This window comes from Filicampus tigris, chromosome 10 (assembly GCF_054856515.1).
Source record: "Filicampus tigris isolate MCC_2025a chromosome 10, RoL_Ftig_1.0, whole genome shotgun sequence".
Taxonomy (NCBI): Eukaryota; Metazoa; Chordata; class Actinopteri; order Syngnathiformes; family Syngnathidae; genus Filicampus; species Filicampus tigris.
In genome coordinates this window covers 11,750,739-11,776,198 of record NC_141226.1, presented here as the reverse complement: position 1 = coordinate 11,776,198, position 25,460 = coordinate 11,750,739, and the positions used below count along the sequence as shown (strand labels likewise).

General features: G+C 42.8%; 1 protein-coding gene across 13 annotated transcripts in view; it reads right to left on the bottom strand.

Annotated features, from left to right (window-relative positions):
• LOC147140821 (receptor-type tyrosine-protein phosphatase F-like) overlaps positions 1 to 25,460 on the bottom strand; it is a 238,488-nt gene that overhangs the window by 22,171 nt on the left and 190,857 nt on the right. For 9 of the 13 annotated variants that reach the window (XM_086042067.1, XM_086042069.1, XM_086042065.1 and 6 more), the window contains 4 exons: positions 15,214 to 15,371; positions 8,951 to 9,063; positions 5,419 to 5,451; positions 3,446 to 3,543 (listed from right to left, as the gene is read on the bottom strand). In XM_086042067.1, coding sequence (XP_085898193.1) covers positions 3,446 to 3,543; positions 5,419 to 5,451; positions 8,951 to 9,063; positions 15,214 to 15,371 — 402 coding nt within the window. The remainder of the gene's footprint in view (positions 1 to 3,445; positions 3,544 to 5,418; positions 5,452 to 8,950; positions 9,064 to 15,213; positions 15,372 to 25,460) is intronic. The other 4 variants (XM_086042072.1, XM_086042076.1, XM_086042078.1 and 1 more) reach the window with 1 other exon arrangement.

Sequence of the window (25,460 nt, the reverse complement as noted above, 5' to 3'; positions counted from 1 at the left end):
CACAAGAGAAATGAAGATACATAAATACTGGTTATTTTCTCCTGGTTCTGTTCTGTTTTAATCAGCAAAGTTGCTGCCATGTTAAAAGGCAGTGTTAGGAAAGAATCTATTCAGGTACATAGATGTACATTTACAGTTCAAAATCGTTCTGTAAATGCAGCAAATATCTAATTTTTTAATATAGATAGGCGCGGCTTCCATAAGGTTTTTTAAATATATTTTTAAGAAATAGTGTGGATGTGGCTTATATAAAAGGTGCGGCTTATAGTCCAGAAAATAGTGTATATATTTAAAAAGAAAAAAAAATAACATTAGCAGAAGTGTTATCATATTCATATAAATGTTTTTCATATATTTTTCTAAGTTTTAAAATAGGCCAATTTGACCCACAAGATAAAAGGATTTTAAAAGACAACAGCGCTTTACCAGACTTAAACCATTAGTTCCGTTTTACTCCGAAATAATAACACTGGTCAACAAATTTGTACGACTGGTAAATTATTTAATCAGAGATGCAAGTTAACTTTTCAAGATGAATTTTTTGTGGTGCCCTCATTTTTTTTCTAGCAGATTAGGTTTTTATAATAATAAGAAGAAGTAGAATATGTACTATAGTAATATAATTGGTCATATTTATGAATTAATGGTTAGGTTCAGCAACAGATGGAATTTTTTTCTAAAACATCATAACTATAAATGAAAACACATGGCAAAATCCATGTAATTTATAGGTCAACCTTACAAACAAAAAAATGAAAATATCTCAAAAACCTGATGTGGTTGAAAAACAATAACATTTTAAAATCATCTGCCAAGATACGTTAAAGACATATAAAGCCATCTCTGATTAAAATTTGCTGTCGATCAGTGTAATCAAATAACTATAACCACATGCCGACTTAAGTATGCCTGGGCATTTTTTAGGATGGGGTTTGCAGACTCCCCTAGGTTGGATTTGCCAGGTACGAGGTTCAGGTGGGGGGAATTAGCCAAGGAGCACAGCCGCTGCCGCCCGATCAATAGCAAATAACATGAGACCGGGTGACATTATCGAGGCAAGGGGAATAGGATGTCGTCGCACATCCCCGGCCGATCAATATGTATGCGGTCCGACGTCATCTGGTTACAAATGAAATGACACTTTAAAAAACGGGGGACCGGCGATTTGTCCTGCATGCCACTTGGGATCAGAAGTGTGTGGCAGTATGGTGGTTGATGGTTATCATGTCTGCCTCAGAGTTGTGCCGTGTACATGTTTTCTCTGAGCTTGCATGGGTTTTCTGAGGCTAATCTGTTTTCCTCCCATGTTCCAAATAACGCATGTTCGGCTGACTGAAGCAAAATTTGAATTTCTGAAGTGACATTTTCCATAGGTTTGAATGGTTGTTAGCCTATATTGCCTCCAGTGGACAAAAAGGAACACTGTCATCAATGTGTCCACTAACGTTAGGCATAAAACCACAAATGACACTTGTTTTCTTTTCATCCAGTTTCAGTCAAAAGTGTCCTAAACGCAGAGCAGAGGGTACTGGTGACAAAGCGCCACGAACCATGTTGTGTGGCGTCCGGGCTGGCACACCATCTGCCAGGCCACGGAGGTGCCTCTATCCCTTGTTTCCTCCATTTGCTGGGCATCGCCAGAGCCGGGCCGGCTGCCCGCAGCCGTAGCGGTCTGCTTCCTGGCCAGCCCCGGGCCGTTTACACAAACGTGCTGCGAGGGCAACATGCCGGTTTGGAGGCGCATGTATTGCAGTTAGCGAGCCGTCGCTATTTATTTACAGCCAATAGGACCGCTACTACCCCGACTGGTGTCTCTAGTACATCATCTCAATGCCCCCAAATTTGGTTTACACTTGCTGTTTTTTTTTGTTTTTTTTGACTCTGGAATAATCAGTTTTTCTGTTTATTTTTAATGTGTACGATGGATGTCACCATCACACATGGTGGCTCAGGTCTCACAACTGTGGGTCTATCCTAAACCCTTGTGGCCATGTCCAATTGTCTTTGTTTAAAATACCGAACCCCCAGTTGCTCCTGATGCTGCGTCTTCAGTGAATTTGGTGAATGAGGAGACAGAGACGGTGTTTAAGCGCTTTGAGTACCCTGAAGGTAGAAAAGTGCTAAACAAGTAAAATCTCACTATGTAGTAGTTTGATATAAATATATATGATGTAGTTGTTGATAAATGCCCAGAGTTTGATCCCGCAACAGTATATATTTCCATTACAACCTACGCGGGGAAAAACTGTTTATAAATGGGCATGTGGGGGGAATCCCCTTTTGTCCTTCAATCAATCGAACCAGTCAATCAGTCGTACCCCAAACGGACTGAGACATCTGAACAAATAAATGAAGAAAAAAAAAACAGTAGCGTGGTGATTTTCTGTGCATGGGGACTTTTCCCCGCTCTCCAAAGCAATGTGCCACTTTAAATGCTAATTTTCCTTGCTCCTTTTTATCGAGGACGAGAGGTAATCCCTTGCCGAGTTGCATCACAAGATGCGCACATCGAGACGCGCGCTGATTGCCTGTACGTCGTTACCACCTGCTAGTATTGTGTAAAAAAAAAAAAGGAAAAAAGAAAAAAATGCACAAACAGTACGCAACGGCTTTTAAAATAATTCAGCTGTGTCGGGACGGTATCAAAGTGGCACGGACTTCCTGGAATTGTGTGCTTGAAAGCGCTGGGTTGTAGTTGGTGTGGGGGTGTGGGAACCCCGCATATTCTCAGATTTTTTTTTTTTAAACCTATCCCACATTATGCTGAAAAACTCACCTATTCCCTGGTTTTATGCTCAGGCCAAGGCAACAAAACCATTACTTTGAAACCATCTTGTGGCATCTTGGTGTTGTTGTTGTTAGGTTTGATCCAGTGATGTTTTTTTTTTTTCTAAATTTATTTATATTTAGCCTATGTCTAAGATGTCCTATTTTTTTTTTTTTGATGGCCGTTGAATGTACCTTGTATGAGGAAACGTTAAAGTGAAAGCTTGTTTTTACTTCTCCTGATGAATCTACTTAAATAGCCCACATAATCTCCTTTGCCGCTATAATTTGCCTGTGTTCCCTCACATTTATTATAGTGTGTATGCGCCAAACGGTACATCTAATGATGTATCCAAAATGTGATCAGTATGTGTTGAATAATTTATCTACTGAATACAGTTATTTATGTAACATAGCGTCATGATTGTGTACATTCTAGATGCATGGTGTTGATGTTTCGCTGATTATACTTGGTTTGTGGTATATCAATTTAAACAGAACACCAATGTCTGTTTTAAGTGTTTTGCCGCCATCCAGTGGTATGGACAATTACGAACCCCTTTTAGGGGCATGGAGGTTGGGTCAATTGCTTGTGAATTTTCGCTATTCCCAACAGGGCTCGACCTCTAACCCCCATGCATAGCTGAGCATTATCTGGGCATTAACGTATTGCTCTTACCTCATACTCCTGGGAGAAGCGCAGGCCGTCATTGGCCTTGAGGTGCTCAATGTGGTCCGCCAGGCCGGCGACGGGAATGGGCGGGTGCTCTCGCATCCCTGAAAGAAGAAACAAGAAAACAAAAAGGGTAAGAATGGGTAGGATGTCGCTGGATGTCACAAGACTGGGTGGGACCATGAGGTGGCGTTGATGCATCTGTATGTGTGACGATAGATGGCGAGCGAGGACACAGGTGGGTGCGCATGACTGACTGTGGGGTAAGAGGCATGCTTCTGTCGATTTGGGGCTCGGAAGCAAATGTGGCTCCGGAGAGAGAAAGAGAGAGAGTGAGAACTCCGTAAGTCTCAACGGATCAGTCACACTCTTATTTCACAGGAAGCAGGGGGGAAAAAGTGACTGGTCACCAGCCAGAACTCATTTCTTTGAAAATATCTCTTCTTACAATAGAGCATCCTTTGGCGCAGCCTGGAGCGTCTGGCCTGGACTACTTTCAAACAACCGTGCTGCTCTCCATCCGCTCCTGCTGTTTTCTTTTGAGTTATTGGGGCGATTTATTGCTAATCTGTTAGCGCAAATTCCTCTACGTGCCTTTGATCTTGGCTTAAAACACATAGCCGGGAACCAGTGGGATCACAAAGTCGGCGTGGAGTTCATCATCCATCTTGCATGTCACCTTCACATTAGTCAAAGATACATTAAAGATGTTCTATTTCACCATAATAAACACAGGGAAACAGCATGAGATGAAAAAACACTAAAGAGAGCTTGCATAGAGCAGACGCATGCAGTACATAAGGTCTTTGAATTGCACATGGCTGTGCTGGATGTGCTGTTCCACCTTGATGAAGATGCCAGGTGATTACACTTTTTTTGTTATAGATATGCAAAATTACACTGGTTGAAGATTCACATCATCCTGCTTCACCAAAGACAGGGTCAGCTGATCTGGCATTTTTTTCAACGTTCACTATTAAGCTGGAGCCACCTCGTGATCAAAAATCAAACAATTGTTTACAGTCACAAGACGTACAAAATCATCTCCGGTGATGAGCCACATGCTGCTTCGCCAAATCACAAAGTCTTCTGACTGCATTGTGTAGCTGTTGTTACATTTACATCAAACGCTGAGTCATACATAAATGATGACAAACACAATTATTTTTATGTAATAGTTTGTGCAAAAAAAAAATTGTGGGTGATGAGTCACATGCTGCTTCATTAAAAACAGTGATATCCGGTCACATTCCTGCTGTGGCAAAGTTCTATTACCAGAGGGAACAAAATAGGCCACTCAAGCGAAACCCGCATTGATTTGCCACCCTTCTGCAACAGGTTTAATTGGTAAACAAATACAGCAGCTCAGCCTCTGGCTAACAGACGCCATGACTAGTAATGCACTTTTTGGCAGTGCGTCCAACTTGCAAACTCATTTGAAACGGCTTTTGTCCTCAAAGCGCCAAGCCACCCAAAGCACATTCACTGCTAAGTGAGACCTCTCCACGCCATATCACCTGAGCAATGAATCCAATTAAAAGCAGCACATTAACATTAGCTTCTCCGTGGTCAGGCGAGTCTTTTACAGCTACGGTACGGCTGAAATGGAGGATAAAGACGGAAGCTAACCGAGCTCGTGAAGAACATGCGTATGCTCGGCTACCCATGAAGTCCGACGCTTCCATGGACCACCGGGGGGCGTGACAGACTGGTGGGATTGTGATGTGGAGAACATAGAATGGAAGCGTGGGAGTGAGAAACACAGTTGACACCTGTCACCACCAAGTAGCACAGTTCGGTACTCATATAGTTGTGTAGTGAAGGCCACGAGTTGATGTTTTGATAGAGAATCACCACTTCTGGTGAATAAATGGGGTGGTGGGGGCCGGGGGGAAACACGGGCCATGGAATTTTACCAAACTGAACTGTACTGCTGTGGTGGAGGGCGGGTGGGGCTTTGGGCGAAATAGCAGACTAACTTGGCGTGTTGGGGCTGCGGTGAGAGCTGGGACCTGCGGAAGAAAGGACAGTCATGGAGGAAAGAAGTAAAGAAGGAAGAAGAGTCGCTCAATGGTAACGGTACATGTATTCGTACTTGCTGCTTTGGAACGTTGCGTACCAGCCACACATCTAAGCTGTAAACAAACACAGTGCAGCTCGGCCTCTGGATAAAGGATATCATGGCTAGCGGTATGATGTTGGCAGTAGGTCAAACTTGTTAACGCATTAAAGCCTCAGACAAAAAAATTAAAACTTCCAGAAATATTTCAACAACTTCCACCAGGCTTCACACGAAAACAATGACATCAAAATAAATGAATGGAAACTTTTCTTCCACCCTTAATGTGACCAATAACCTGTATAACTCAATTTAAAAAAATGAAAGAGGGGAAGTCAAAATAACTGAGAGTGCGGTTGCACAAGTGTACACACCCTTTTATAAGAGGGGATGTGGCTGAGTTCAGAATTGACCCATCGCGTTCAAACTATTCTGTTTGAGCATGCTTTTCCTGGCATTTTTGTAGCCAAATCTTACAGCACACGCCCTGGTCCACAGAGAGCCTCCATAGCCTCAGAGGCATCTCATTGCTAAAAAGTATCAGTTAGGAGAAGGCTACATAAAAGTTTGCAAGGCAGTAAATACATAATGCAAATCCAAATGTTAGTGTTTAATACTGACCACCCACAGTTATAAGAGGGTGTGCACACTTGTGCAACCAAATTATGTCAATATATTTCCTTCCTCTCTTAGTAAGATTTTCTTTTCCTGAGCTGTACAGGTTATAAGTCACATTTTAATGGCGGCAAAAGTTTTGAAATGATGTTTTGTACATCCACAAAAAGTGGATAGTTGAACAGTGGTGTGTTAGCTTTTTGCAGTACATCCACTGTATGTTGTAAACAAAGCGACTTGTTGCCGGTGCCCTTAACAACAATTACAATCAAGGCAGGAATGTTCCCCCGCTGTGGGACAATCAAGTCAAAGAGCGCGAGAAATGGCGACTAAAGACTCGCACAGCTTGGTGAATATTTGATAATAAACGCCTCTATTGAGATGGCGCGGGAAAAGACGGAGATAAATGTTGACGTTTCGGGGAAGGAAGGGGGTGTCAGAGAGCGCGAGAAGAAAAAAAAGAGAGATTATAGAACAGGAGTGAAAATGGAAGACAAAAGGGAAAGAGAGGTGGAGTGGGAGGAGGGAGAACAGGGATTCTTTAGAGCGGCAGCGCTGCTTAATTCCTCTGTAGGGGTTCAAAGAGGCTGTGTGTGTGTATATGTGGTCTCTAATAACCTGTGAGAAGGAATGTACACATACACGCACACGCGCGCGCATGTGCGTGTGTGCGTGTCAGTTCCTGGGTTGACATTTTCTCTCGGCTCCATTGTTCCCTCCACCTAGCTCACCTTGACATCAGAGGCAGCACGACTCATTACCAGTTTGGGGGGGGGTTGGCGGATGAAAGCAGCTGATGGGAGGGGAGGGGCGGTGGGGGGGAGGGAGGCATGGAGGACGGAGGAGAAAGGAAGAAGAAGGCTGAGGTCGGACACCTCAACTAAACCCTCCCCACTCGGCTACTGTGCAACAACAGTGACAGAGTTGGAAACGCTTGGTTTAAGTCTCCGTTTTGCTTCTGAAAAAGGCTACAAAGGGGGAAAAGAGGCTTGCAACTGAAACATTTCTAAAGCTACGACTCCGTATTGGTGATAGAATTATGTTGGTTTCAAAGAGGACTGACTGAAAAGAAAAATATTCCCTGTCTGAAGCTTTAGTTGCAATGTCATGATGCAATGTTTTTAGTTATTGTTGATGTGGACACACAAGTTGGTGTTGACTGAACTGGTTCGAGACTGCCATCCGACCTTGGTCCGCTCGAGCCAGCGCAGACAGTGACAGAGCTGAGAATGATCTGTTTATGCCTTAGTTTTTGCTTCTTACAAAGGGGAAAAAAAGGCTCGGAGTTGAAATGCATTTCTAAAGCTGTGAGTCGGTAACCGTGACGGGATTGTGTCAGTTTAAAAAAATAGATGAAAAAAGGATTTTTCCTTGTCTGAAGCCTTAGCCGCAATGCCAGAGATTTTTTTTAAACATTTATTTTAAATCAAACTCTAGTTGGTCTACCCCTCCGAGCCCCCGCCTCGGAGCGGACCACATGAACCTGTCCGAGACCTCCTGCAATTGATGGTCTCGTGGTTCGCATGTGACTCGAAAACCTTCCAACCTCTGTCCGCTACAGCCTGCACAAATAGTGACAGAGCTTGCAACAATTGGTTTAAATCTGAGCTTTGCTTCTCACAAAGACTTACAAATGAAATGTATTTCTGAGCTTCGAGTCAGCAATGGTGATAGGATTGTGTTGGTTTCAAATAGGACTGACTGAAAGAGGAGTTTTCCCTGTCTGAACCAATGCCTGGATATGATTTTTTGACTCCCATTTTAATGGAACTGTAGTTGGTGATTTGTTTGCACGTGACGTGAAAGCCATGCGACCCGGATCTGTTTCAGCCAGCATTTGAGCACATCAATATTTACTGTACAGGGGTATGACGGTTCTGAGATATGAAGGCTCAAGGTCATGAGCGTGGTGCAGCCAACTAGTTTGCGCAGCGACCTAAGAATCCATAGCCACACAGCACAAAAATGCACGTTAAGTTTGCACCATACTTTTCTTCCGCCGTTTCATTGTATTTGTTGTGTGTGTTTCATTCAAATATTTAGTATTTCACTCAAATTTACCACTGCGCTAATGTAAGCTATGATTCAAGCGTAAGTCAACCCAAACATATTTTTTTCAAGAAAAAGTTCCCAGCTGGCCCACTAGTTGAAACATGGCATTCTGATTAACTTTGGGTTTGTGGACTATAAGTTAAGCAGTAAAATGCACTTGTTTTTTGCCATTTTTGTGGCGGGGGGGAGACACTGAAAATGACATCACAACTGCTCACAACGACCAATCATGGCTGACCTGTCTTCTGAATCTGGGCCGTGATTGGTCGTTGTGAGCAGTTGTGATGTCATTTTCAGTCGACAGAGGACAAAATGGCCGCCCCCTGAGATGGCAAAAAACGAGTGCATTTTGCTGCTTAACTTATATTCCACAAACCCAAAATCAATCAGAATGCCGTGTTTCAACTAGTGGGCCCGCTGGGAACATATTCTTGAAAAAAATATGTTTGGATTGACTTCTGCTTTAACTACGGAGAATTCTGGTTTACAATCTCAGGATTAGTTGCTGTCGTAGGAACGTAACTTTGTCATAAACTGACGACTCCCTGTAGCCGCCTCCTAGCGCCAACAATCTTAACGATAGCATTGGCAGCTAATAGGACAAAGCAAGCTTTTTAAAACAGCTTTTTAAAAATCTGGACTAGTCATTTAATTGCAAGGATCCACTGACTGATTAATGAAAAACACAGAGTTGACACATCCACACCTGCAAGGCGGTGCAAACGCAGCCATATGTCGCCGACATGCGTAATGGGTGAAAATGCGGGTAGAATGTTGTCTCCTACCTGGCGTCTGGTAGTTGAGTCGTCTCATCTCCACAGGGTCAGAGGAGTTGGCCAGCAGGGAGTCTTTCACTCCACCCGAGTGCTCGTCCTTGGGCAGGGGTGATGCCCGCTTCCTGGGGAGAGAGACAAACAACAACAACACAGCATTAAAGGGGTGCCCTACTGCGAGGCAGCGATTCATCCACTTAAGTGGAAATGACGAGATGATTGAGAGTGACACTGATTTTTCGCTGCAATGACAAAAAACTGGGTCTGGCAACTTTCTCAGGGGTCTCTTCTTGACTTGAATCCGTGGATGGATAAATGCCAGACAATCAGAAGGATCTACAAATCTAAGAAATAATAATAATAATAACAATTATTATTATCATTATATATTCTTGAAGAAATTCCCCAGAGAGCCTCTAGAAATGATTGATTCTTGACTAAACTTGAATCACTGTTTGATTAGACCTCCTGGACAGATCAGGGCTTGACTGAACTTACGGTTTGACTGATCTTCTGGTATGATTGATTGGACTTCAAAGGATTAGTTCTTTACTAAAAGATCTAAAGATCTGAAGTTACCGACTGAATTTTCTGGATTTATCACGGTTTAGCTGAACAACCTGTAAACTGTAAACTGTACTTGGTAGAAAGAAGCTTTTTAGAAGGATCCATTTTTTGACTGAGCCTCCTGGTTGTACCTGTTTGATTAAAACTCACATATGGATCAGTTCCTCACTAAACTTTCACAATGTTTTAGCGTCTGATGTCTGATTCTGTAGTGACATTTTCTTGACTGGACTTCCTGGATTGATCACAGTTTCGCTGAAATAACTGGAAGGATTGGTTCTTGTCCGAAGCTTTTTGAATGATCGATTTTTGAGTGAACTCCCTTATTGGATAAGCGTTTCATTGGACTTGATAGGATAGATCAGTCTTGAACTTCCTGGAATTATGGTGTTTGGGCAATCTGTATAGGTTACGGTTTGGCGGGACTTCCTGGTATGATCATGTTCTCAACATGAACTTCTTGGCTGGAAGGTATGACTACTTCCTGGAAGCCCAACTGAGCTTAGCTAAGGTTAATAGTATAGCGAGATACTTTTTATTTTTAAATTTTTTTTTAGGACGACTTGAGACAATGAGACAAAGGAGAGAATTACGTACCAGGACATTAGCCTCTCAATTAAGGGGATAGAAACACCATTTTTCTGGAGTAGTCAAGGCTGGTTTGGGATAAATGACAGCTGCTGTGTGGGAATGCAAGCATGTGCATATGTGTGATTTTCACAGTTGTGTGTGTGCGTGTGCCAACAACACATTGTGTTTACAGTTTTTCCAGAGTGAGAGGAAAACAGGCGGTTGCTGTAATTAGCTCATCAGCTGGGTGGCACAACATCGGATAATTGAGACCGGTTTTGCAGCACCTGTGTTGCCTGCCGAATCTTAGCGTAGGCTTGGCCCCGCTCGGCTCAGTCGACCGGAACTTTGTCCATCAGGTGGACAAGTCCGCCTGTATTGTAAAGTTCAGACGGCCAGCATCTGTTGACATGCGCACACACATCCTACATAAAAGGCCCTCTGACTGCAAATGGAGAGAGACACCCAGTGGAAATTTCACATCTCACTGCACCCCATAAAACGCAGGTTTTCAGGCCTTCTGCTGAGAAGACGTACAGCTGCCTGAACCCACACCACCTGTTATGTTAAACGGCGTGATCTTAAGATAATGCTAGCAGTGTGACGGATAATCTAAGACAAGCATCCCTTTCCTCTCTGAGAGCCAGACTGTGTCCGGGGAGGCAGTTGATGACTTGTGCATGTGTGTTCTGGTCTGTGATTCCCATTTACATGATATTCAATCCGACTATTAAGTGTTGGGCCAAATTGACCCATTTAAAGTTTTAGAGTAATCGACATATACAATAAGAATGTAAAACTAAATATTTTATCTTTGTATGTCCATGAACATACAAATATAAAATATTAAAGTATGTTACATAAATGTGTAACATGCTTTTAAAAAAAGACTGAACTATTCTCTGTGACCCATGATCTGTAAGAGGTAATTGTACTACTCTGAAATGGTGAGTAATGGGGGTAGTCAAATGTTAACTGAGAATTTTTAGTTTCTGTCATATTTTTTGAGTGTAACCTTTAAAAAAAAAAAAGTACAGTACGTGTAGTGGCTTAACTTGTGTAATCAACAAATACTGCACGAAGTGCAAAGTAATGGAGTGAATGACGAGATACAACCGATGTTAAATGGCCTTTTTTCCCCATTTCTGATAGTTTTAGGTAATTTAACTAGGCCTGGGACAAAATGACCCACGCAACATTATTGCTGTTCCTGAGACCCAAACATAACAGGAGGAATTAAAAAACATTTATTTTTAGCACTTTGTTTCTTTTGTGATGTGGTTATTTTTAGTGAATTGTCTTTTCCAATTATGTTGGAGGTGAAACTGACCTATTGTAAAATAATTAAACATGGTTAGTAAGGGTGTTAATGAGATATAAACACCATTTATTGGTATTTTGGAGGTTTCTGACACTTTTAGATAATTAAACACGTCCCGTGTCAACGTGACCCTGAAACATTATTGCCAATCCCGAGAAATATATGCAACAGGAGGGTTAAGCGCTGGCCTCGAGTCATTTCTATAAGGTTATGCACGTCATGCTGAAAGTGAGTGTGAGAATCTACTTGTGAGTTGGAGTATGTTGAATGTGTGAGTGTGTGCAGTTGCGGTGTGCTTAATGAGGGCAGAACAAGCCCTTTGTTAAGACTTCTGCCTGGAAGAACGGGTCTCTGCGGATAATGTCAGCTTCAAAGACGGGAACATTTCTTTTTGCGGCACTTTCCCCCGGCCTGGCATTTACTTGACAATGGGCCTTTCTGCAGCCGTGTGCTGCCTTGGTATACAGTATTCACATATGGGGGGAGGGACCGCGAGGGTCGCATGCCGACGTTGGATGGATAATGAAGCACAGCACGGGCAGACAGGACGGATGTGATGAAGAACATGGACGGCCACCACATGTGGAACATGCGCATGTAAACCCACACCGACCTCAAATTTCACACCGCCTGGGATTTGCTTTAACCTGGTTTTCAAAGGAGACTGCTGCCTAATAGTTAAAATGTCAATGCTGCCCCTCAAAATGACATTACATGTTTGTTGGCCCATTGGTAAGACAATGTTTGATCCCATATTTATCTAAAACTACTGCAATCTTTCATGTAAAGTTTTTAATTTGGTCTGCTGACTTTCCATTTTGAAGTTTTAAAATCAATATTTTTCTTTCAGATGGTGCTGATGTTCCCCATTAAAAGCAGGCAGCAACATTTCACACCTTTTACTGTTTTGTACAAAGGTGTCTTGCCACTCAACCAGTGTTCTGCTAAAATTTCCTACCCGTGCGAAACTTCTCACCAGAGGCTAATTTGTCAGCCAAAATACTGCCGTGAGCTTTCAGCTTATTTTGTTTGGATGCACACTGGTAGAGTTTTTTTTTAAATGCCTCAAGAAAATACTTACAAAGAGGCGCAAGCAGTCAGGACGTCTTGACAATTGAATAAGACAATTGCGTGTGGTATACATACACTGCATGATGAATGTCGTCAACAGATCAACACTATGCTGAAAAGCTACTACAAGAAAACACACAAAGCTTAAAAGCTATGAAGGAAAACACGCGCAAAAAGTATTTTTGAGACAATGAAAAAGTCAAATAAGACTCAATAAAAACAAAAATAGTATGTAATCACCGCTTTTAACCGAACGCACTGGATTGGTAGGACGTCTCAACCGATAGGAAGGAATTTCAGAACACCGGTGTGACAAGTGTGTTGCTTGTTGACGTTGGATAATGATGTGTATGTAATCTTTTAAATAGTCATTTTAAAATTTGTCCAACACATGGTGCTACTCATCCCACATTCAAAGCATGCAGCAACTTTTTACAGCTTTTACTATTTTCTGCACGGGTGCCTCGCGATTGAACTGATAAACATGTCGCTTATTGATGTTGCTGTAAAGGAGTCCGCACGCTGTGTTATTAACTAATTTCCTGTGACTTGGTTTGACCTGTTTATGAAATATGGAGTTTGTTGCATCTCACGTCTGTTAAAAGCCAACAAATAAGACTTGACGTGCCAATTTTGAGTCTGCTTTTCCTGCATTTAGTCATAATTTTGGACGTGAGAGGAAGCAGACCTACAGTGAAGACCACGCAACACGAATGGAGGACACAGGACTGATGATGAGTGACAGTACCCACCTCTCCTGTTTGCTGCGTTCATAAAGAAAAGGGAAGGAGAGGGAGGCAGGGGATTAATAGTCAGGTATTATCCTCTTGTTTTAATCCAGCTCTTTGAAAATGTCAAGCATGAGATGTTACGACAGGCCACTTTTCCACGAACAACCCCATTGCAAGCTCTGTGTTTGGCAAACGCACAGGTAGCAATAACAACCGCTCTGGCGAGAACTCAATTATCGCTTTGTGTGTATTATTGGCAGCAAAAAAACAAAAAAATGGGCTCAGAGCTTTCAGCCCACACTCCCTCCTGTCAATCTGTCGGCGCGGCGAAAAGGGCGACGGCGCAGGCGCAGCAGTGGGCTATCTCGAGGCCTGATATCGAGCCTGGGCGAGTCTCCTAGCGAATTGCAGGGATGTGCAGGGGCTGACTGGAGAACAGGTTGGCTTTTGAATACTGTTGTTGTTGTTTTGAAATGTAATGACTCATCAGTATAGGATTATCGTGAAACAGTAGTGACATGAGTAAAAAAAAAGACACGATTTGTTGTTAGAAAAAAACAAACAAAAAAAAACAGTGCTTCTTTGCTGATCACGCTTAGGACGAGCGAGGCATTTAACACCAGTCAGGATATTTACAGAGACTGAAGTGGGTATGAGTGGACGTGCACATTTATTTGGATAAGGAACGGCCACAATTTTTCGACCGACAACATGCCATGGAACGTAACAGCCGAAACGGTACGTTCCAATGCGGCCACACTCGACTGTGCAGTCAGCCTCCTCGCTGGAACTTTTTGTTTTCTGAACATTGAGGCTTGCTGGCAGCTGCAAGTGGTGTCGCACAACACACGCGACTGCTTGGGAGGCAACCCTGCGACATGAAGACACAGGCTCATGATCACCTCCACACGCTGCATGGACAGTACGGAGCGAATGTTGTTGTGCTAACGCCTTTTGTTTTAACGGCCTGAAGCTAGTCGTTGCTATTAGATGTACTGTTATTCTACTGTTAGCCGGGGAGGGAAGGAGGGGTGGGGAAATAAAGGTCCATGATTGCCTGATTGCTTGCCCACTGCCAGTTGCCGTCTGCCTCCCTAGAGTTGACACGAGTTTAGCGTCGCTAAATGTCCGAAATATAACCAGTCGGGGTTCGTGTGCGCATTCATGCTCTTGTACGCTTCAGCTTGTGAATGTGGAGGAGCAATCACCACGGTATTTTTGATTTTGTGGAGGTGATCATGATGAGATCACGTTTTATGTCAATAAATCCAAACTATTGTGCAGAATACTTTTATACTTTCACAGGTTGAAGTGAACAAGAGTAGTAATGTGCATTTGCATTTTGGTGGCGATCGGTTTTAGACAACAGAACTGACAAAGCGAGCAATCTTACCACGCTTGGCTCCCTCGCTTGACGTAGACCGCTGAGACCGAAAACATAACATAAGTCACGCCCCAAAAGTGGGCGGGGCAATTTGTCGTAAATCTAATCACAAAAAAAGACCTTAAATCACGACAGTCTTTTGGGGGGCATTTTAGTACTGATGCCATTTTTACATGCAAATCTGTTATATAAGTGCCAATGTTAAGCTCGTCCAAGTGTCCCTTTAAGCGTGTCATGTGAGAGATGGTTTTAATTTTAGAAGTCCACAAATAATAAAGGGTTAAAATGCGCAAAGTATAATTAACATTTGGTGTGTATTGTTCAGGCTGAAGTTGTTTTAATAAAAAAGGAATATGATTATTTTCTGCAGCAGTTTTTGTTATGGTTTGTTGAGAAACATTCTGGATCACTAGAATATTAAAAAAAAAATACAATTCTTATAGAGACCGAAAAAGGGCAAAATAGGTTTGAACAAAGAAAATTTGAGTTCCGTTAGAAAATCATGCAACCACATTTGGTTACTCTTCAACCGCCTGGTGAATTAAGCATCACAATAAACATGTTGGGTCTTTCAATAAGCGGAGCCCACAGATCATTACTTACAAACACAAACATGAAGAGAGCCACTTACTTCTTGAAGAGCAGGATGGCTATGACGACACTGATGATAAGCACCACGGCAAACACGGGACCCATCACCCACAGCATTTCCGTCTGCTCCGCACCCTGAGCCAGCGACTGCGAGATGACCTGGATGAGATCCGAATAGGGACTGGCTGAAAACGTCATCTGTTGGGGAAAAAGAAATATTTTGAGGGTTCAGAATATTCAGAGATTTGTTGTACAACAAAGGATAACATGGCATATCAGCTATGGAAAGTTGAGCAACAGACATTCGGTGTCTAGTCACAATTATTCTGCTTTGTATGTCAGATGTGTAGAAACGGGTTCAGAAGATTCAGGAAGAGTCTCAAGCCAGGCTAAAATATGTTCCTCCCTGACATACCAAGATGGTAGCCTCGCTAGTTAATTCAATACTTCCTTGACACCAATGACTACTTTGGGCTTGCGTTTCCTCTTCTCTTTAAGCAATTAACCTCACCTAACGTGAACTTTTGGATGACAGTTCACACATTCAAACTACAGCGGTAGAGAAATAGGTTAAAACCATCATTTAAGCCATTGACCCTGTTTTTGCAACCCCTCTGCCTTGGTCAAATTTGAGTTTGAGTCTGGAAGAACGTGTGACATCACTGTGAAAAGGCCTACAATGACTTGTGGCCACAAGAGGATGGTTGAGCATGGTAAAAATAGGAATTTCCGACCTAACTCAAAACACAAGCTTGTCAGGTTGATAGCATGTGTTTTCCCAACGTAGCACATCACAATGATGCAAGCCACCCTGAGATTAGAGCATGGCGAGCAAAGGGAGACAGAAAAATGTCCACCCTACCACTGGGTTCCGCTAAGGATAAATGGGGGCATCACCTCTCCTTCATTAGTGTGCGCGGCATGACGGTTGAGCGAGGGGAGGGGGTCGACAGCGACAGGGGCGTGTAAATGAGACATCTCCCCCTCCCTGGTCCTACGTCTTCAAATGACGGCATGAAGGGGGAAGATGAGGCAAAGGGGCGAAAGTGTGAGCCGGAGGTACAGTGGGAGAGCGACGTGACAGACGAGAGCGCGGCAAAGCTTCTCATCATTAGAGCTCAGTGTGCTGCTCATTGCGCGGCGATGTGAGGATGCGGTTTGGGATGGGATGGGCCCTGGCAGGGGGGGAATCGGGCTCCCAGCATGCGGCGGCACCGGCAGGCGGCGGTAATCCGCATCATTAGCGGCACAGCGGCCCGCTCTGCGGCACAAAGGCAGATATTAATTGGAAAGATAAACCGTGATGGGCTCAAAGTCGTATATACACTTCTGTTATCGCAAGTTGAGCAGGGAAAATGGGCGCAGCGGGTGTGTGAGCTGCGCGAGGGAAAATGTGGACACACACACACACGGGAAGTCAAGTGTGAAAGTGAAAAGGTGACAAAAACATTGGAATGATGTGGCTGAATTAATGAACCATTTATTGCAATAGCACATTTCTGCCAATAGAGGATGCCTATGAATCTTTTTAGGGCGGGACCGAGATGCGTGATGAAACTCTGACCTGTAAGGTTGACTTATTGGAATTGCGTGTTTTATGACACACCATCAAACTTCGCTGCCATGCTACACCAAAATGCAATAACGAAAACTAAAGTCCCTTGCAATTTAATGTTGCCCATTTGTCGAGTACACAGGTATAAGGTTCAAATTTGGTAGCAATTGGCTAAAGTCAGTTGGAAAGTTTGTTTTTAAGGATCCCGGGAATGGGTTCTTCAGATTCTTTTGAGGGTCTACTCATAGTAGACACAACTAACAAATGTCATGTTGCAAAGTAAAACTTGTTTCAGGGCCTGAATTTTCTAAAAAAAAAAAAAAAAAAAAAAAAAAAAAAAATCACGGGGGATGCTAACAAATGTACATTTTGACCATCAAATGGCTGCTTCAAACCCCCCAAAAATCTGACTTACTGTATCTTTCAGGCTTGCAATCTTTTTGTAGATCTACTCATGGTAAATATGCCGAACAAAGTTCGCGTTCAAGTGAAACTGACTTTAGGGCCTGAATTTCTGAAAAATGTGTATTTTGATTTTGAAGGCTCCCTGGAAAAAAAAAAAAAACACTCTAAAATGACCGCTCCAAACATGAATGGTGGACTTCCTGTGCAAAAGAAATTGATGCTTAAGACATTTTTGTGCGACTACATGATGGACAAACCTACTCTATTTCATGTTGCTCGGGGAATCTGCCTCTGTGAGCTGAATTTTCAAAATACTCCAGATGATGTTAAAAATGCTAATTTTGACAACAACAACAACAAAAAACCCCCCATAAAATCGCAAGTTTAAAACAAAATGTCAGACTTCCTGTGTCATTTTAGGCATAATGTGTTCTTGACCCTGAACTCATTCAGTACCATACTTTTTCAGACCCTCTGTGACATATAACTATGTAATTGGGATAGAATATATTAATGGATCTATAGATAGGTATGCCAAACAAGTGTCATGTTTCCAAGTGAAACTGGCTTCAGGGGCATAACTTTCAAAAATCGTGATTTTGATTTTGAAGAATGCCTGGAAATAGCTAAAAATAATCCCAAATTGGAGGCTTCTAACCAAAACAGCAGAATTCCTGTTCTCTTTTGTGGGTGTACTAATGATATACTAAATTTCATGCTGCTCAGTAACCATGCAACATATAATCAGAGGCACAAAGTAAGCGGGACGGGACTATGTGCCTTACCCATACTAGCCCCCTGGCGTTCTCAGCAGCAATTGAGTAAACACCTCTGGCCACAATATGAGCAATTGCAATATTATACAAAGACATTTAGTTGCTTTGGACTGAGAAGGCGCTTTAAGGCTTTTGAGTGGCAGCGTAATTACTGCGAGGCATTTGCAAGTCTAACCATAAAGTGGGAATGAGATCACAGCATTTAACGCTGCGAAATGTTGATTGGATTTATATGACTGAGTCGCACAGAACTTTACCAGAGCCGCCATGGCATTCTTGTTTACAAGCTACACGCTAATGAACTGAAACGCTTGATGACACGGAATAAAAATAAATAAATAAATAAAGAATAAAAAAATTAAAAAATAAAGTGTCTCCCTTTATTGCAGCCACGTCCAAGAAGCGGAACATGGCTGACTCACTCCACAATGGTCATTTCCTTGTGATGCCTCTCACTGGAGCTGCTGTGTGAGCAGGCTTTTATCAGATTTGAGTGCCGTTCAATTGGATGATTCCAAGTCTTCTGCCGTGACACTTCTGTTTAGCTACGGCCTTCCTTTGCGATTTCCCTGTCTAAAAGCACAGCTGCAGTCATTTGTTACGCCACATGGGTAGTAAAAAAAAAAAAAAGAAAAGGAATTCCTAGGATCCCCCACAGGGCCACATCATGCTGCCCGCCACTGCCCTAAGGTAGGAACAGGAAGCCCTTTGTTGTCTGTCCCATTGGTGTGTCATTACTCTTTTGTTTCTGAAGAAAATCAGAACCTCTGGACACCACTCAGAACGGGAAAGACTTGCATCGCGTGTGTTTATGACAAGACAAAGTCTCATCTGGTGTCTGAAGCAGGCCAATTGTCTTTGTGCGGATGCAGCTTCACTGAACCTTGACAACTTATCTTCAGGTGTGTGAAACTTTTTGTTTCAGACAGGCCAAGGACTTAATTGTCTTCTTAAGGACTCATCTTAACTAGACCTTGACAAATCATCTTCAAGGATGTGAATGTAATTGTTTTGTGAGGGGCCAAAGACTAATTGTCTTTGGAAGGACCTGGCTTAACCGGAACTTGACAACTTATCTTCAAGCATGTGAAGCATTTTGTTTATGACGGGCCAAAGACTAATTGTCCTATTAACTCATTCACTGCCAGACATTTTCAGACCCTCTTTTACCCTAATATATACACATACATACATAAATTCCTGGGATTGAATGACTGGACTTTGAAAAGACAAATAAATACATCAATGGCTGTGAATCAGTTAAGGACCCCACTTAACTGCACTTTAACAAATCATCTTCAAGGGTGAATCTTTTTGTTTGTTACAGGCTCGAGACAAACTATCTTTGTAAATGCTTGGCTTAACTGATACAACTTATTTTCTCAGTTGAAACTTTCTGTTCATGACAGAACAAAGACTAATGGTCTTCGAAAGGAACCTGCTTTTCAGGACTTTTGATAATTGATCTTCAAGTGTCAGAAACATTTTGTTTGTGACGGAACAAAGACTACTGGTCCTGTCTCTATTTCACACACCTTTCCTGGCTTGGTTTCGTTTCTGGTAAAATCCTGGAAGCTGGGGGAATTTTCTGCTTTTTTGCATGAAAGGGGTGAATCAGTGTCATATGTTACAAAGTACACAAATGCAACTAAAAGTGGAATTTATGGGAATATAACTTTCACACAGAACCCAGCAAGGCATAATATCAACACTGAAACCCGCATTTCAATAATTGGATGCTGGACATCGATGGCAGCGGCGGTATAAAATGACATTGTTGATGATAAAATACTTGTCAGAAACAACAAGTACATTTCACATAAAAGTGTGACATCAGGAAATGCTGGCTGATCTCAGATGGCCTGTGTGAAAGGCATTCATCAGTGCAAGCCACGAAACGTCTTTGTTCATTCAAATGAGAAACTGTGCTGGTAGCATTTCAGATGACCTTGATGGGTACAGTGAAAAAGCTTATCAGACTAGAAGCCACCAATACTTCTTTGTCCATTGTCCAATGAATTCGAGGAACTGCAAACGTCGCTTTTTAGAGATTTATAGACGCACATATAATAGCATGAATGAAATATTGGTGGAGTTTGAAGGCGCAAGTAGTAACTCCTACACTGAACTAGCAGCTGATGAAAGCTGGCAGCAAGCAAGGAGACAACGAGAGTAAGAGATGTTCTGCTACTTGCACTATATCCAGTCTGTGATCTGGCCCTTGGGCTACATAACCCCCCCCCCCCCCCCCCCCCGATACACCTCCCCCAATACCCCCACCCCACCTCATCCCTGGAGCTCCCAATCCAAAGTGTGCAGGGAAAAATACCAACACATTTGTTTCGACTCACTATTGACCCTGCGAGCCTCTTGTCTTTCCCAAAGTGGCTTAAATAAGCCGCAGGGGGGCGTGCAGCCGCGAAAACACACACACACACACACACACAAGCAAAGACAGCCATTATGTGTCTCTTGCTGCCTCCTCCGGGGAAGCCCACGCTCTGCTTCTCATCCGAGCGTGACACAGCCGGAAGGGAGGCGAGGGGAAGTCGTTGAAGAGACCAAAAAAGAAAAAAAAAAAAAAGGAAGTTGGAGAATGATCGTGTGCCCCTTCCACACGGTATCAGAGGCGTCGAGCCTCAGTAGGGACGGCATTTGTTCTCCTGTGCCTTTCACACAGAACACGCTAAAGGGCGCGTTCACACCGCCATTGCGGCTTGACGCATTCTGATCATTTGTTGCATGGCAAGGTTTATGCCACCGACAATAGCTTTCAACATAAAGGGGGCACGGCTTGTGAGTATTGTGGGAGAAAAATATCATTCTTGGCGCAACTAGCTGCAATAAAAAGCCTTGCATGTTCATCTTCTGATACTACGTTGAAAGACTGTAAATTCACGCGTCGACTTCAACGGCCACATCCCGCCATGCCGCATCACTACCTTACACACAAGATAGCACGCCAGGAAAAAGCTGGCTTGAATGGACGCTGTTTAAGGGGCTACAGCTGTTGTTACGCATCTGATATTCCTTCCACAGCACTCTGGTCACCACTTCCCACTATACCTTAAAACATAGCTGCCATTCCACCTGTTACACCTCTGATACTGAAGCCGGAAATGTTGTGGCTCGACATAAGCCCTCTTCTCATGTCGGTAGAAACTGAGAAAAAGTCAACTCAGATGGTCCGTGGGAAAACTATTTCAGAACCACTCTGGTTGCGATTTCCCACTTTACTTTTACACACAAGTGCTGTTCCACCTGTTCTGATTCTGTTATGACTTTGTAAGCAGGCGAATTTGAGCGTCAGCTTCAACGCCCAATTCCGGATTGATACCTAACATGCAGGACTGAGGGATGGGAAAAGTGGTTCACAGCACCCCTCACTAACTGATACATCAGCCGAAATATCCACCGCTCTAATTAAAAACATTCTCCTTAAACTTTTACAAAGACAAACACACAAACTCTTGTTCTGAGAATTCTCCCTGATACTGTATGCGAAAGCATTTATTTCCGCTTTAAAACGATTAATGTCGAACTCAAAGCTGAATTAGGCCACGAAGGTCTTTCTTTGTGGGAATGAGACTGCGACACATTGGAAAAGTCTGCAATTCTTTTGCTTTCACTCATCTCAAACAAACAGCAAGGTCCTGCACCTTCTGTCTTTAATCTGAGCATTGTGAGCCGGGTCGGAGGTAATCCCTCATTCTTTTCATGTCAACGGTGAAAATGTTTATCAGGTTTCGTGCTGCTTCTGACATGTTCCACTTGTAATATGACGCGAACATCTGCTTGACACACATGATGGGATCGGTCTGTTTTACTTTTCCGACAAGCAATTTCTTTTGGCTCAGCGCTCTGTTGAATGTGCACCATGAATTTCAGCTTTGCCTATCCATCTCTCTCTCTCTCTCTCTCTCTAATAATAGTAATAGTCTTTAAACCATTTCATTTTTAGGGCAAATGTTACGAGTTTTTACTCTAGGTCCTGGGATCATAGTTTGTGGTCTATTTACGATGTGAACAATCAATAGAGGTAGATGTTTGGTTGGGCGGGGGCATGAATTACTCAAGGTTTATCATTATCCGTGTCAGGGCTAAGGCCCTATGAACTGTGAATAACGTGGGATTACTGTATCACAGCACTTTACAAGACATTGCACTAGTATTATCGACATACTGCATAAAACAAAAATATGCAATTACAAGCAATGTTACTACAGTCTCCTCTGCCTGCGCCTCTCATCATAGGCCGTGCAAGATGAGAGGCCACCCTCTTTTTTCCCGCCCTCTCTGCAGCACATCACACAGTATTTGATGCTAGCTCCCCTCCCTCGCGCGCCTCTCGCATTAAATGATACTGTTTATACACAGCAGCATCTATCATCCCATTTCACACTTCCCCAGGCTTGTTTATCCGCCGCAGGTTCTGGGGCAACGTGAAGGCGCACTACTCCCTCTTCCTTCCTCGCTTCTTTCCTTCCCCGCTTCCCCGCTTCCCCGTCCCCTCCGAGCGCGGCTCCTCGCAGCTGTTGATAGACGAAGGCTTCTTAAAACTCGTGCGTTGCCCTTTGATCCACAGCTGCGCGGCGGCGAGGGGGGGAAAAGATGTGACGTCGTTTAGAGTCCAGTAACGAGTTGTTTTTAAGTCAACATATGCCTGCTGAGTCGCTTACAGAGCGCAGCAAGGGGCTTCTGTGATGCAATCAGCGAGAGCCGCTTCGAAATCACCACCTCCGCCGCGCGCCAGGACCAGTGCAATAATCAAGTGCGCTTACAGCGGAGCGTATACCGTTATTAGATTCTATTCACGTTCTTTTGAAGGTGAGGAAAAGCATATTCCGTGTGAGTTTTGACGCAGTATGCTGCACACCACAGATTTTTATTTTATTTTTCAAAGATTTGGACTGACGGTTCAGTGAGAGGACAAGCTCTGTAGTTCTGCTTCTGTTCTGCCGGGGAAAAATAATCTCATTTTCAATGCCAGTTCCAGTCCAACTCCAGATATAATTAACTTAAGTGTAGAGCCACTATGAGTAATGACTTACGCTAATCCCAAGCCGCGTGACTCACGCAAACACACGTGTAAACTTTGGGGTGGGGATCATGGTAGCGTTCTTGCATATTAAGCGCAAGTTAATAAAACATGCCTTCAAAAGTCTTTTTTTATCATAAGCAAGGAATTATTTGACTTTATGGGGGGGGAAAAAATCCACGCAGTTTCATCCAGTTGTCTGAAACTGGGGTTAATTAGAAAAAAAACAACGGCAACGAAAACTTAATAAACAAATTTGCTTCACTGATTGCTAATTCATAGTATGATTAAGTGTTTAAAGTGGAGGATTTTCTCACCTGATTTAATACCCTCTTATCTGAACTGTTTTTGTTCATTCTGACAAACTAACGACGATTGCCACGATTGCTTGTGTCTTTGTTCTACAAACCCCAATTCTAATGAAGTTGGGGCATTTTGTGAAAGGGAAATAAAATGTAAAAAATGCTTATCAACCTACATTCAAATGAATACACTACAAAGATAAAATATATAATATTCAAAAAGTACATTATTGCCCCCCCCCCTCATAAATTATCTCATTTTGAGATGCCACCGCACTTCCGCGGCAAGGCCGAAAACCAACGTGACCTTCGATCCCTCAGGCAGCACTGCGTGAAAAAACGGCATCACTGTGTAAAGGATATCGACACAGGGGCTCAAGAATACTTCAGCAAAGTCAGTTGACACATTTGGTCGCTACATTCACTAATGCAAGTTAAAACTGCCATGCAGAGCGAAAGTTATGTTTCAACAAAACACAGAAATGTTGCCAGCTTCTCTGGGTCTGAGATGGACTGGGTGTGGAAAAGTGTGCTGTGGTCTGATGAGTCCACATTTCAAACTGTTTTGCCAAATCATGGAAATCATGTCATCCAGGACAAAGAGGAAAAGTACTTCGTATAATCTGTATTTTTATCAGCTCCAAGTTCAAAAGCCAGTATCTGTGATGGTATGGGTGTGTTAGTGCCCATGGCATGAGTAAATTGCACACCTGTGAAGGCACCATTCATGCTGAAAAGTACTCTACATGCAGGTTTTGGAGCATCATAGCCTGTCATTCAAACAACGCCTTTTACTGATACGTCCCTGCTTACTTCAGCAAGCAATGCCTTTCATTGCCCATTAAGTGTGTGTTAGGACTGCTCGATTCTGAAAAAAATATTAGTCATGATTATTTTGGTCAGAATTGAAATCACGATTATTGAAACGATATTTTGGGGTACAAAACAAGAACATGTTTAAACGTAAAAAAAAATAAGGACAAAGAAATTTCTTTGAAACACTAAGTTCATTTTGGACCAAACAAAATTCATCAAATTAGTTATTGTAAAACAAAAAAAAAGGTGCAAAGGTATAAATTCAAGTATGATTTCCTTGTGTAAACAAACAGTGCAGTTGGAAATAAATGCATATTAATAATCTTTTTTTACGATTATGCCAATTTTGTAATCGTGGCGTGTAATAATCGTAATTGTCATTGAATTTCGATTAATTGCACAGCCCTAGTGTGTGTTGACAAGTTTCCTCTCCTTTAGTCACACAGATATCGAGATATGCAATATACATGTTTTTTCATCCAATATAGTGTGCTGTAGTGTCATTGCTCTATCACAATACTAGCAAAGTACTGCAATAACCTGTCTAGTACATGTGGCTCCTGATTTGCAATGTTGGCAGTACAACAGGTGAGAACATTCCCGCCCCATTAAAAGGGTGCCCTTATCATTAAGTTGCTGGTATATTGACGCTATCCTGATATTGATCACGCTGAGCTTAAATTGCTAGAATTCATAGGTGACAAAACCCTGTCAAAGCGCCTTGAGGACATTAGCTGAGCTGTCAATAAGAATTCGGTTTGTTGCGACTAAATGTCTGCGATTGAAGGGAGCGATTAAAGTTGGAGGGACGTTGCACTGTTAAGGGTGGTTGGCAGAGAAAGACACAGATATTGAATCCCATTAAACGCAGCCGAGTGTGTCTGACAGGCGTCGAGTGGTGAGGGGGACAGCCGGTGAGGATCCCGTTCCAAGTCGAGCGTATCGCAGCTTGCACTACAGCCTCAGTCAGAGCGTTCTCCCTTCCTTCCGCTAACACCGTAACTGAGGCTGGTTCTTATTCCTTATCTTGAAAATTTGAATCAACATTCTTCCGTATTCCTTGCTCCCATGTTTAAACCGTTGCATTTCCTCACCCAACTCAACCCAAGCTTGATGGCATTTTGTTTATAGAAACCACGAGTGGCACGATTTTTCACTCTCTTTGTACTGTACGCTTACACAAAGATCATTCCTTTCAAATGTCCTCGACCGACTGAATGCAAAATTGACGGCGCGTGTTGTTTATTTGAACAAAGTAACAACGAATTCGGCTCCATTTTTTAAAATGCACTTGTGACTTACATCAAACCTATTACGGTACATTGAAATCTACATTAATTCAGTGGAATTCAACGTGACCAATGTAATTGCAACTGGCTAAAGATATGAAGCTCA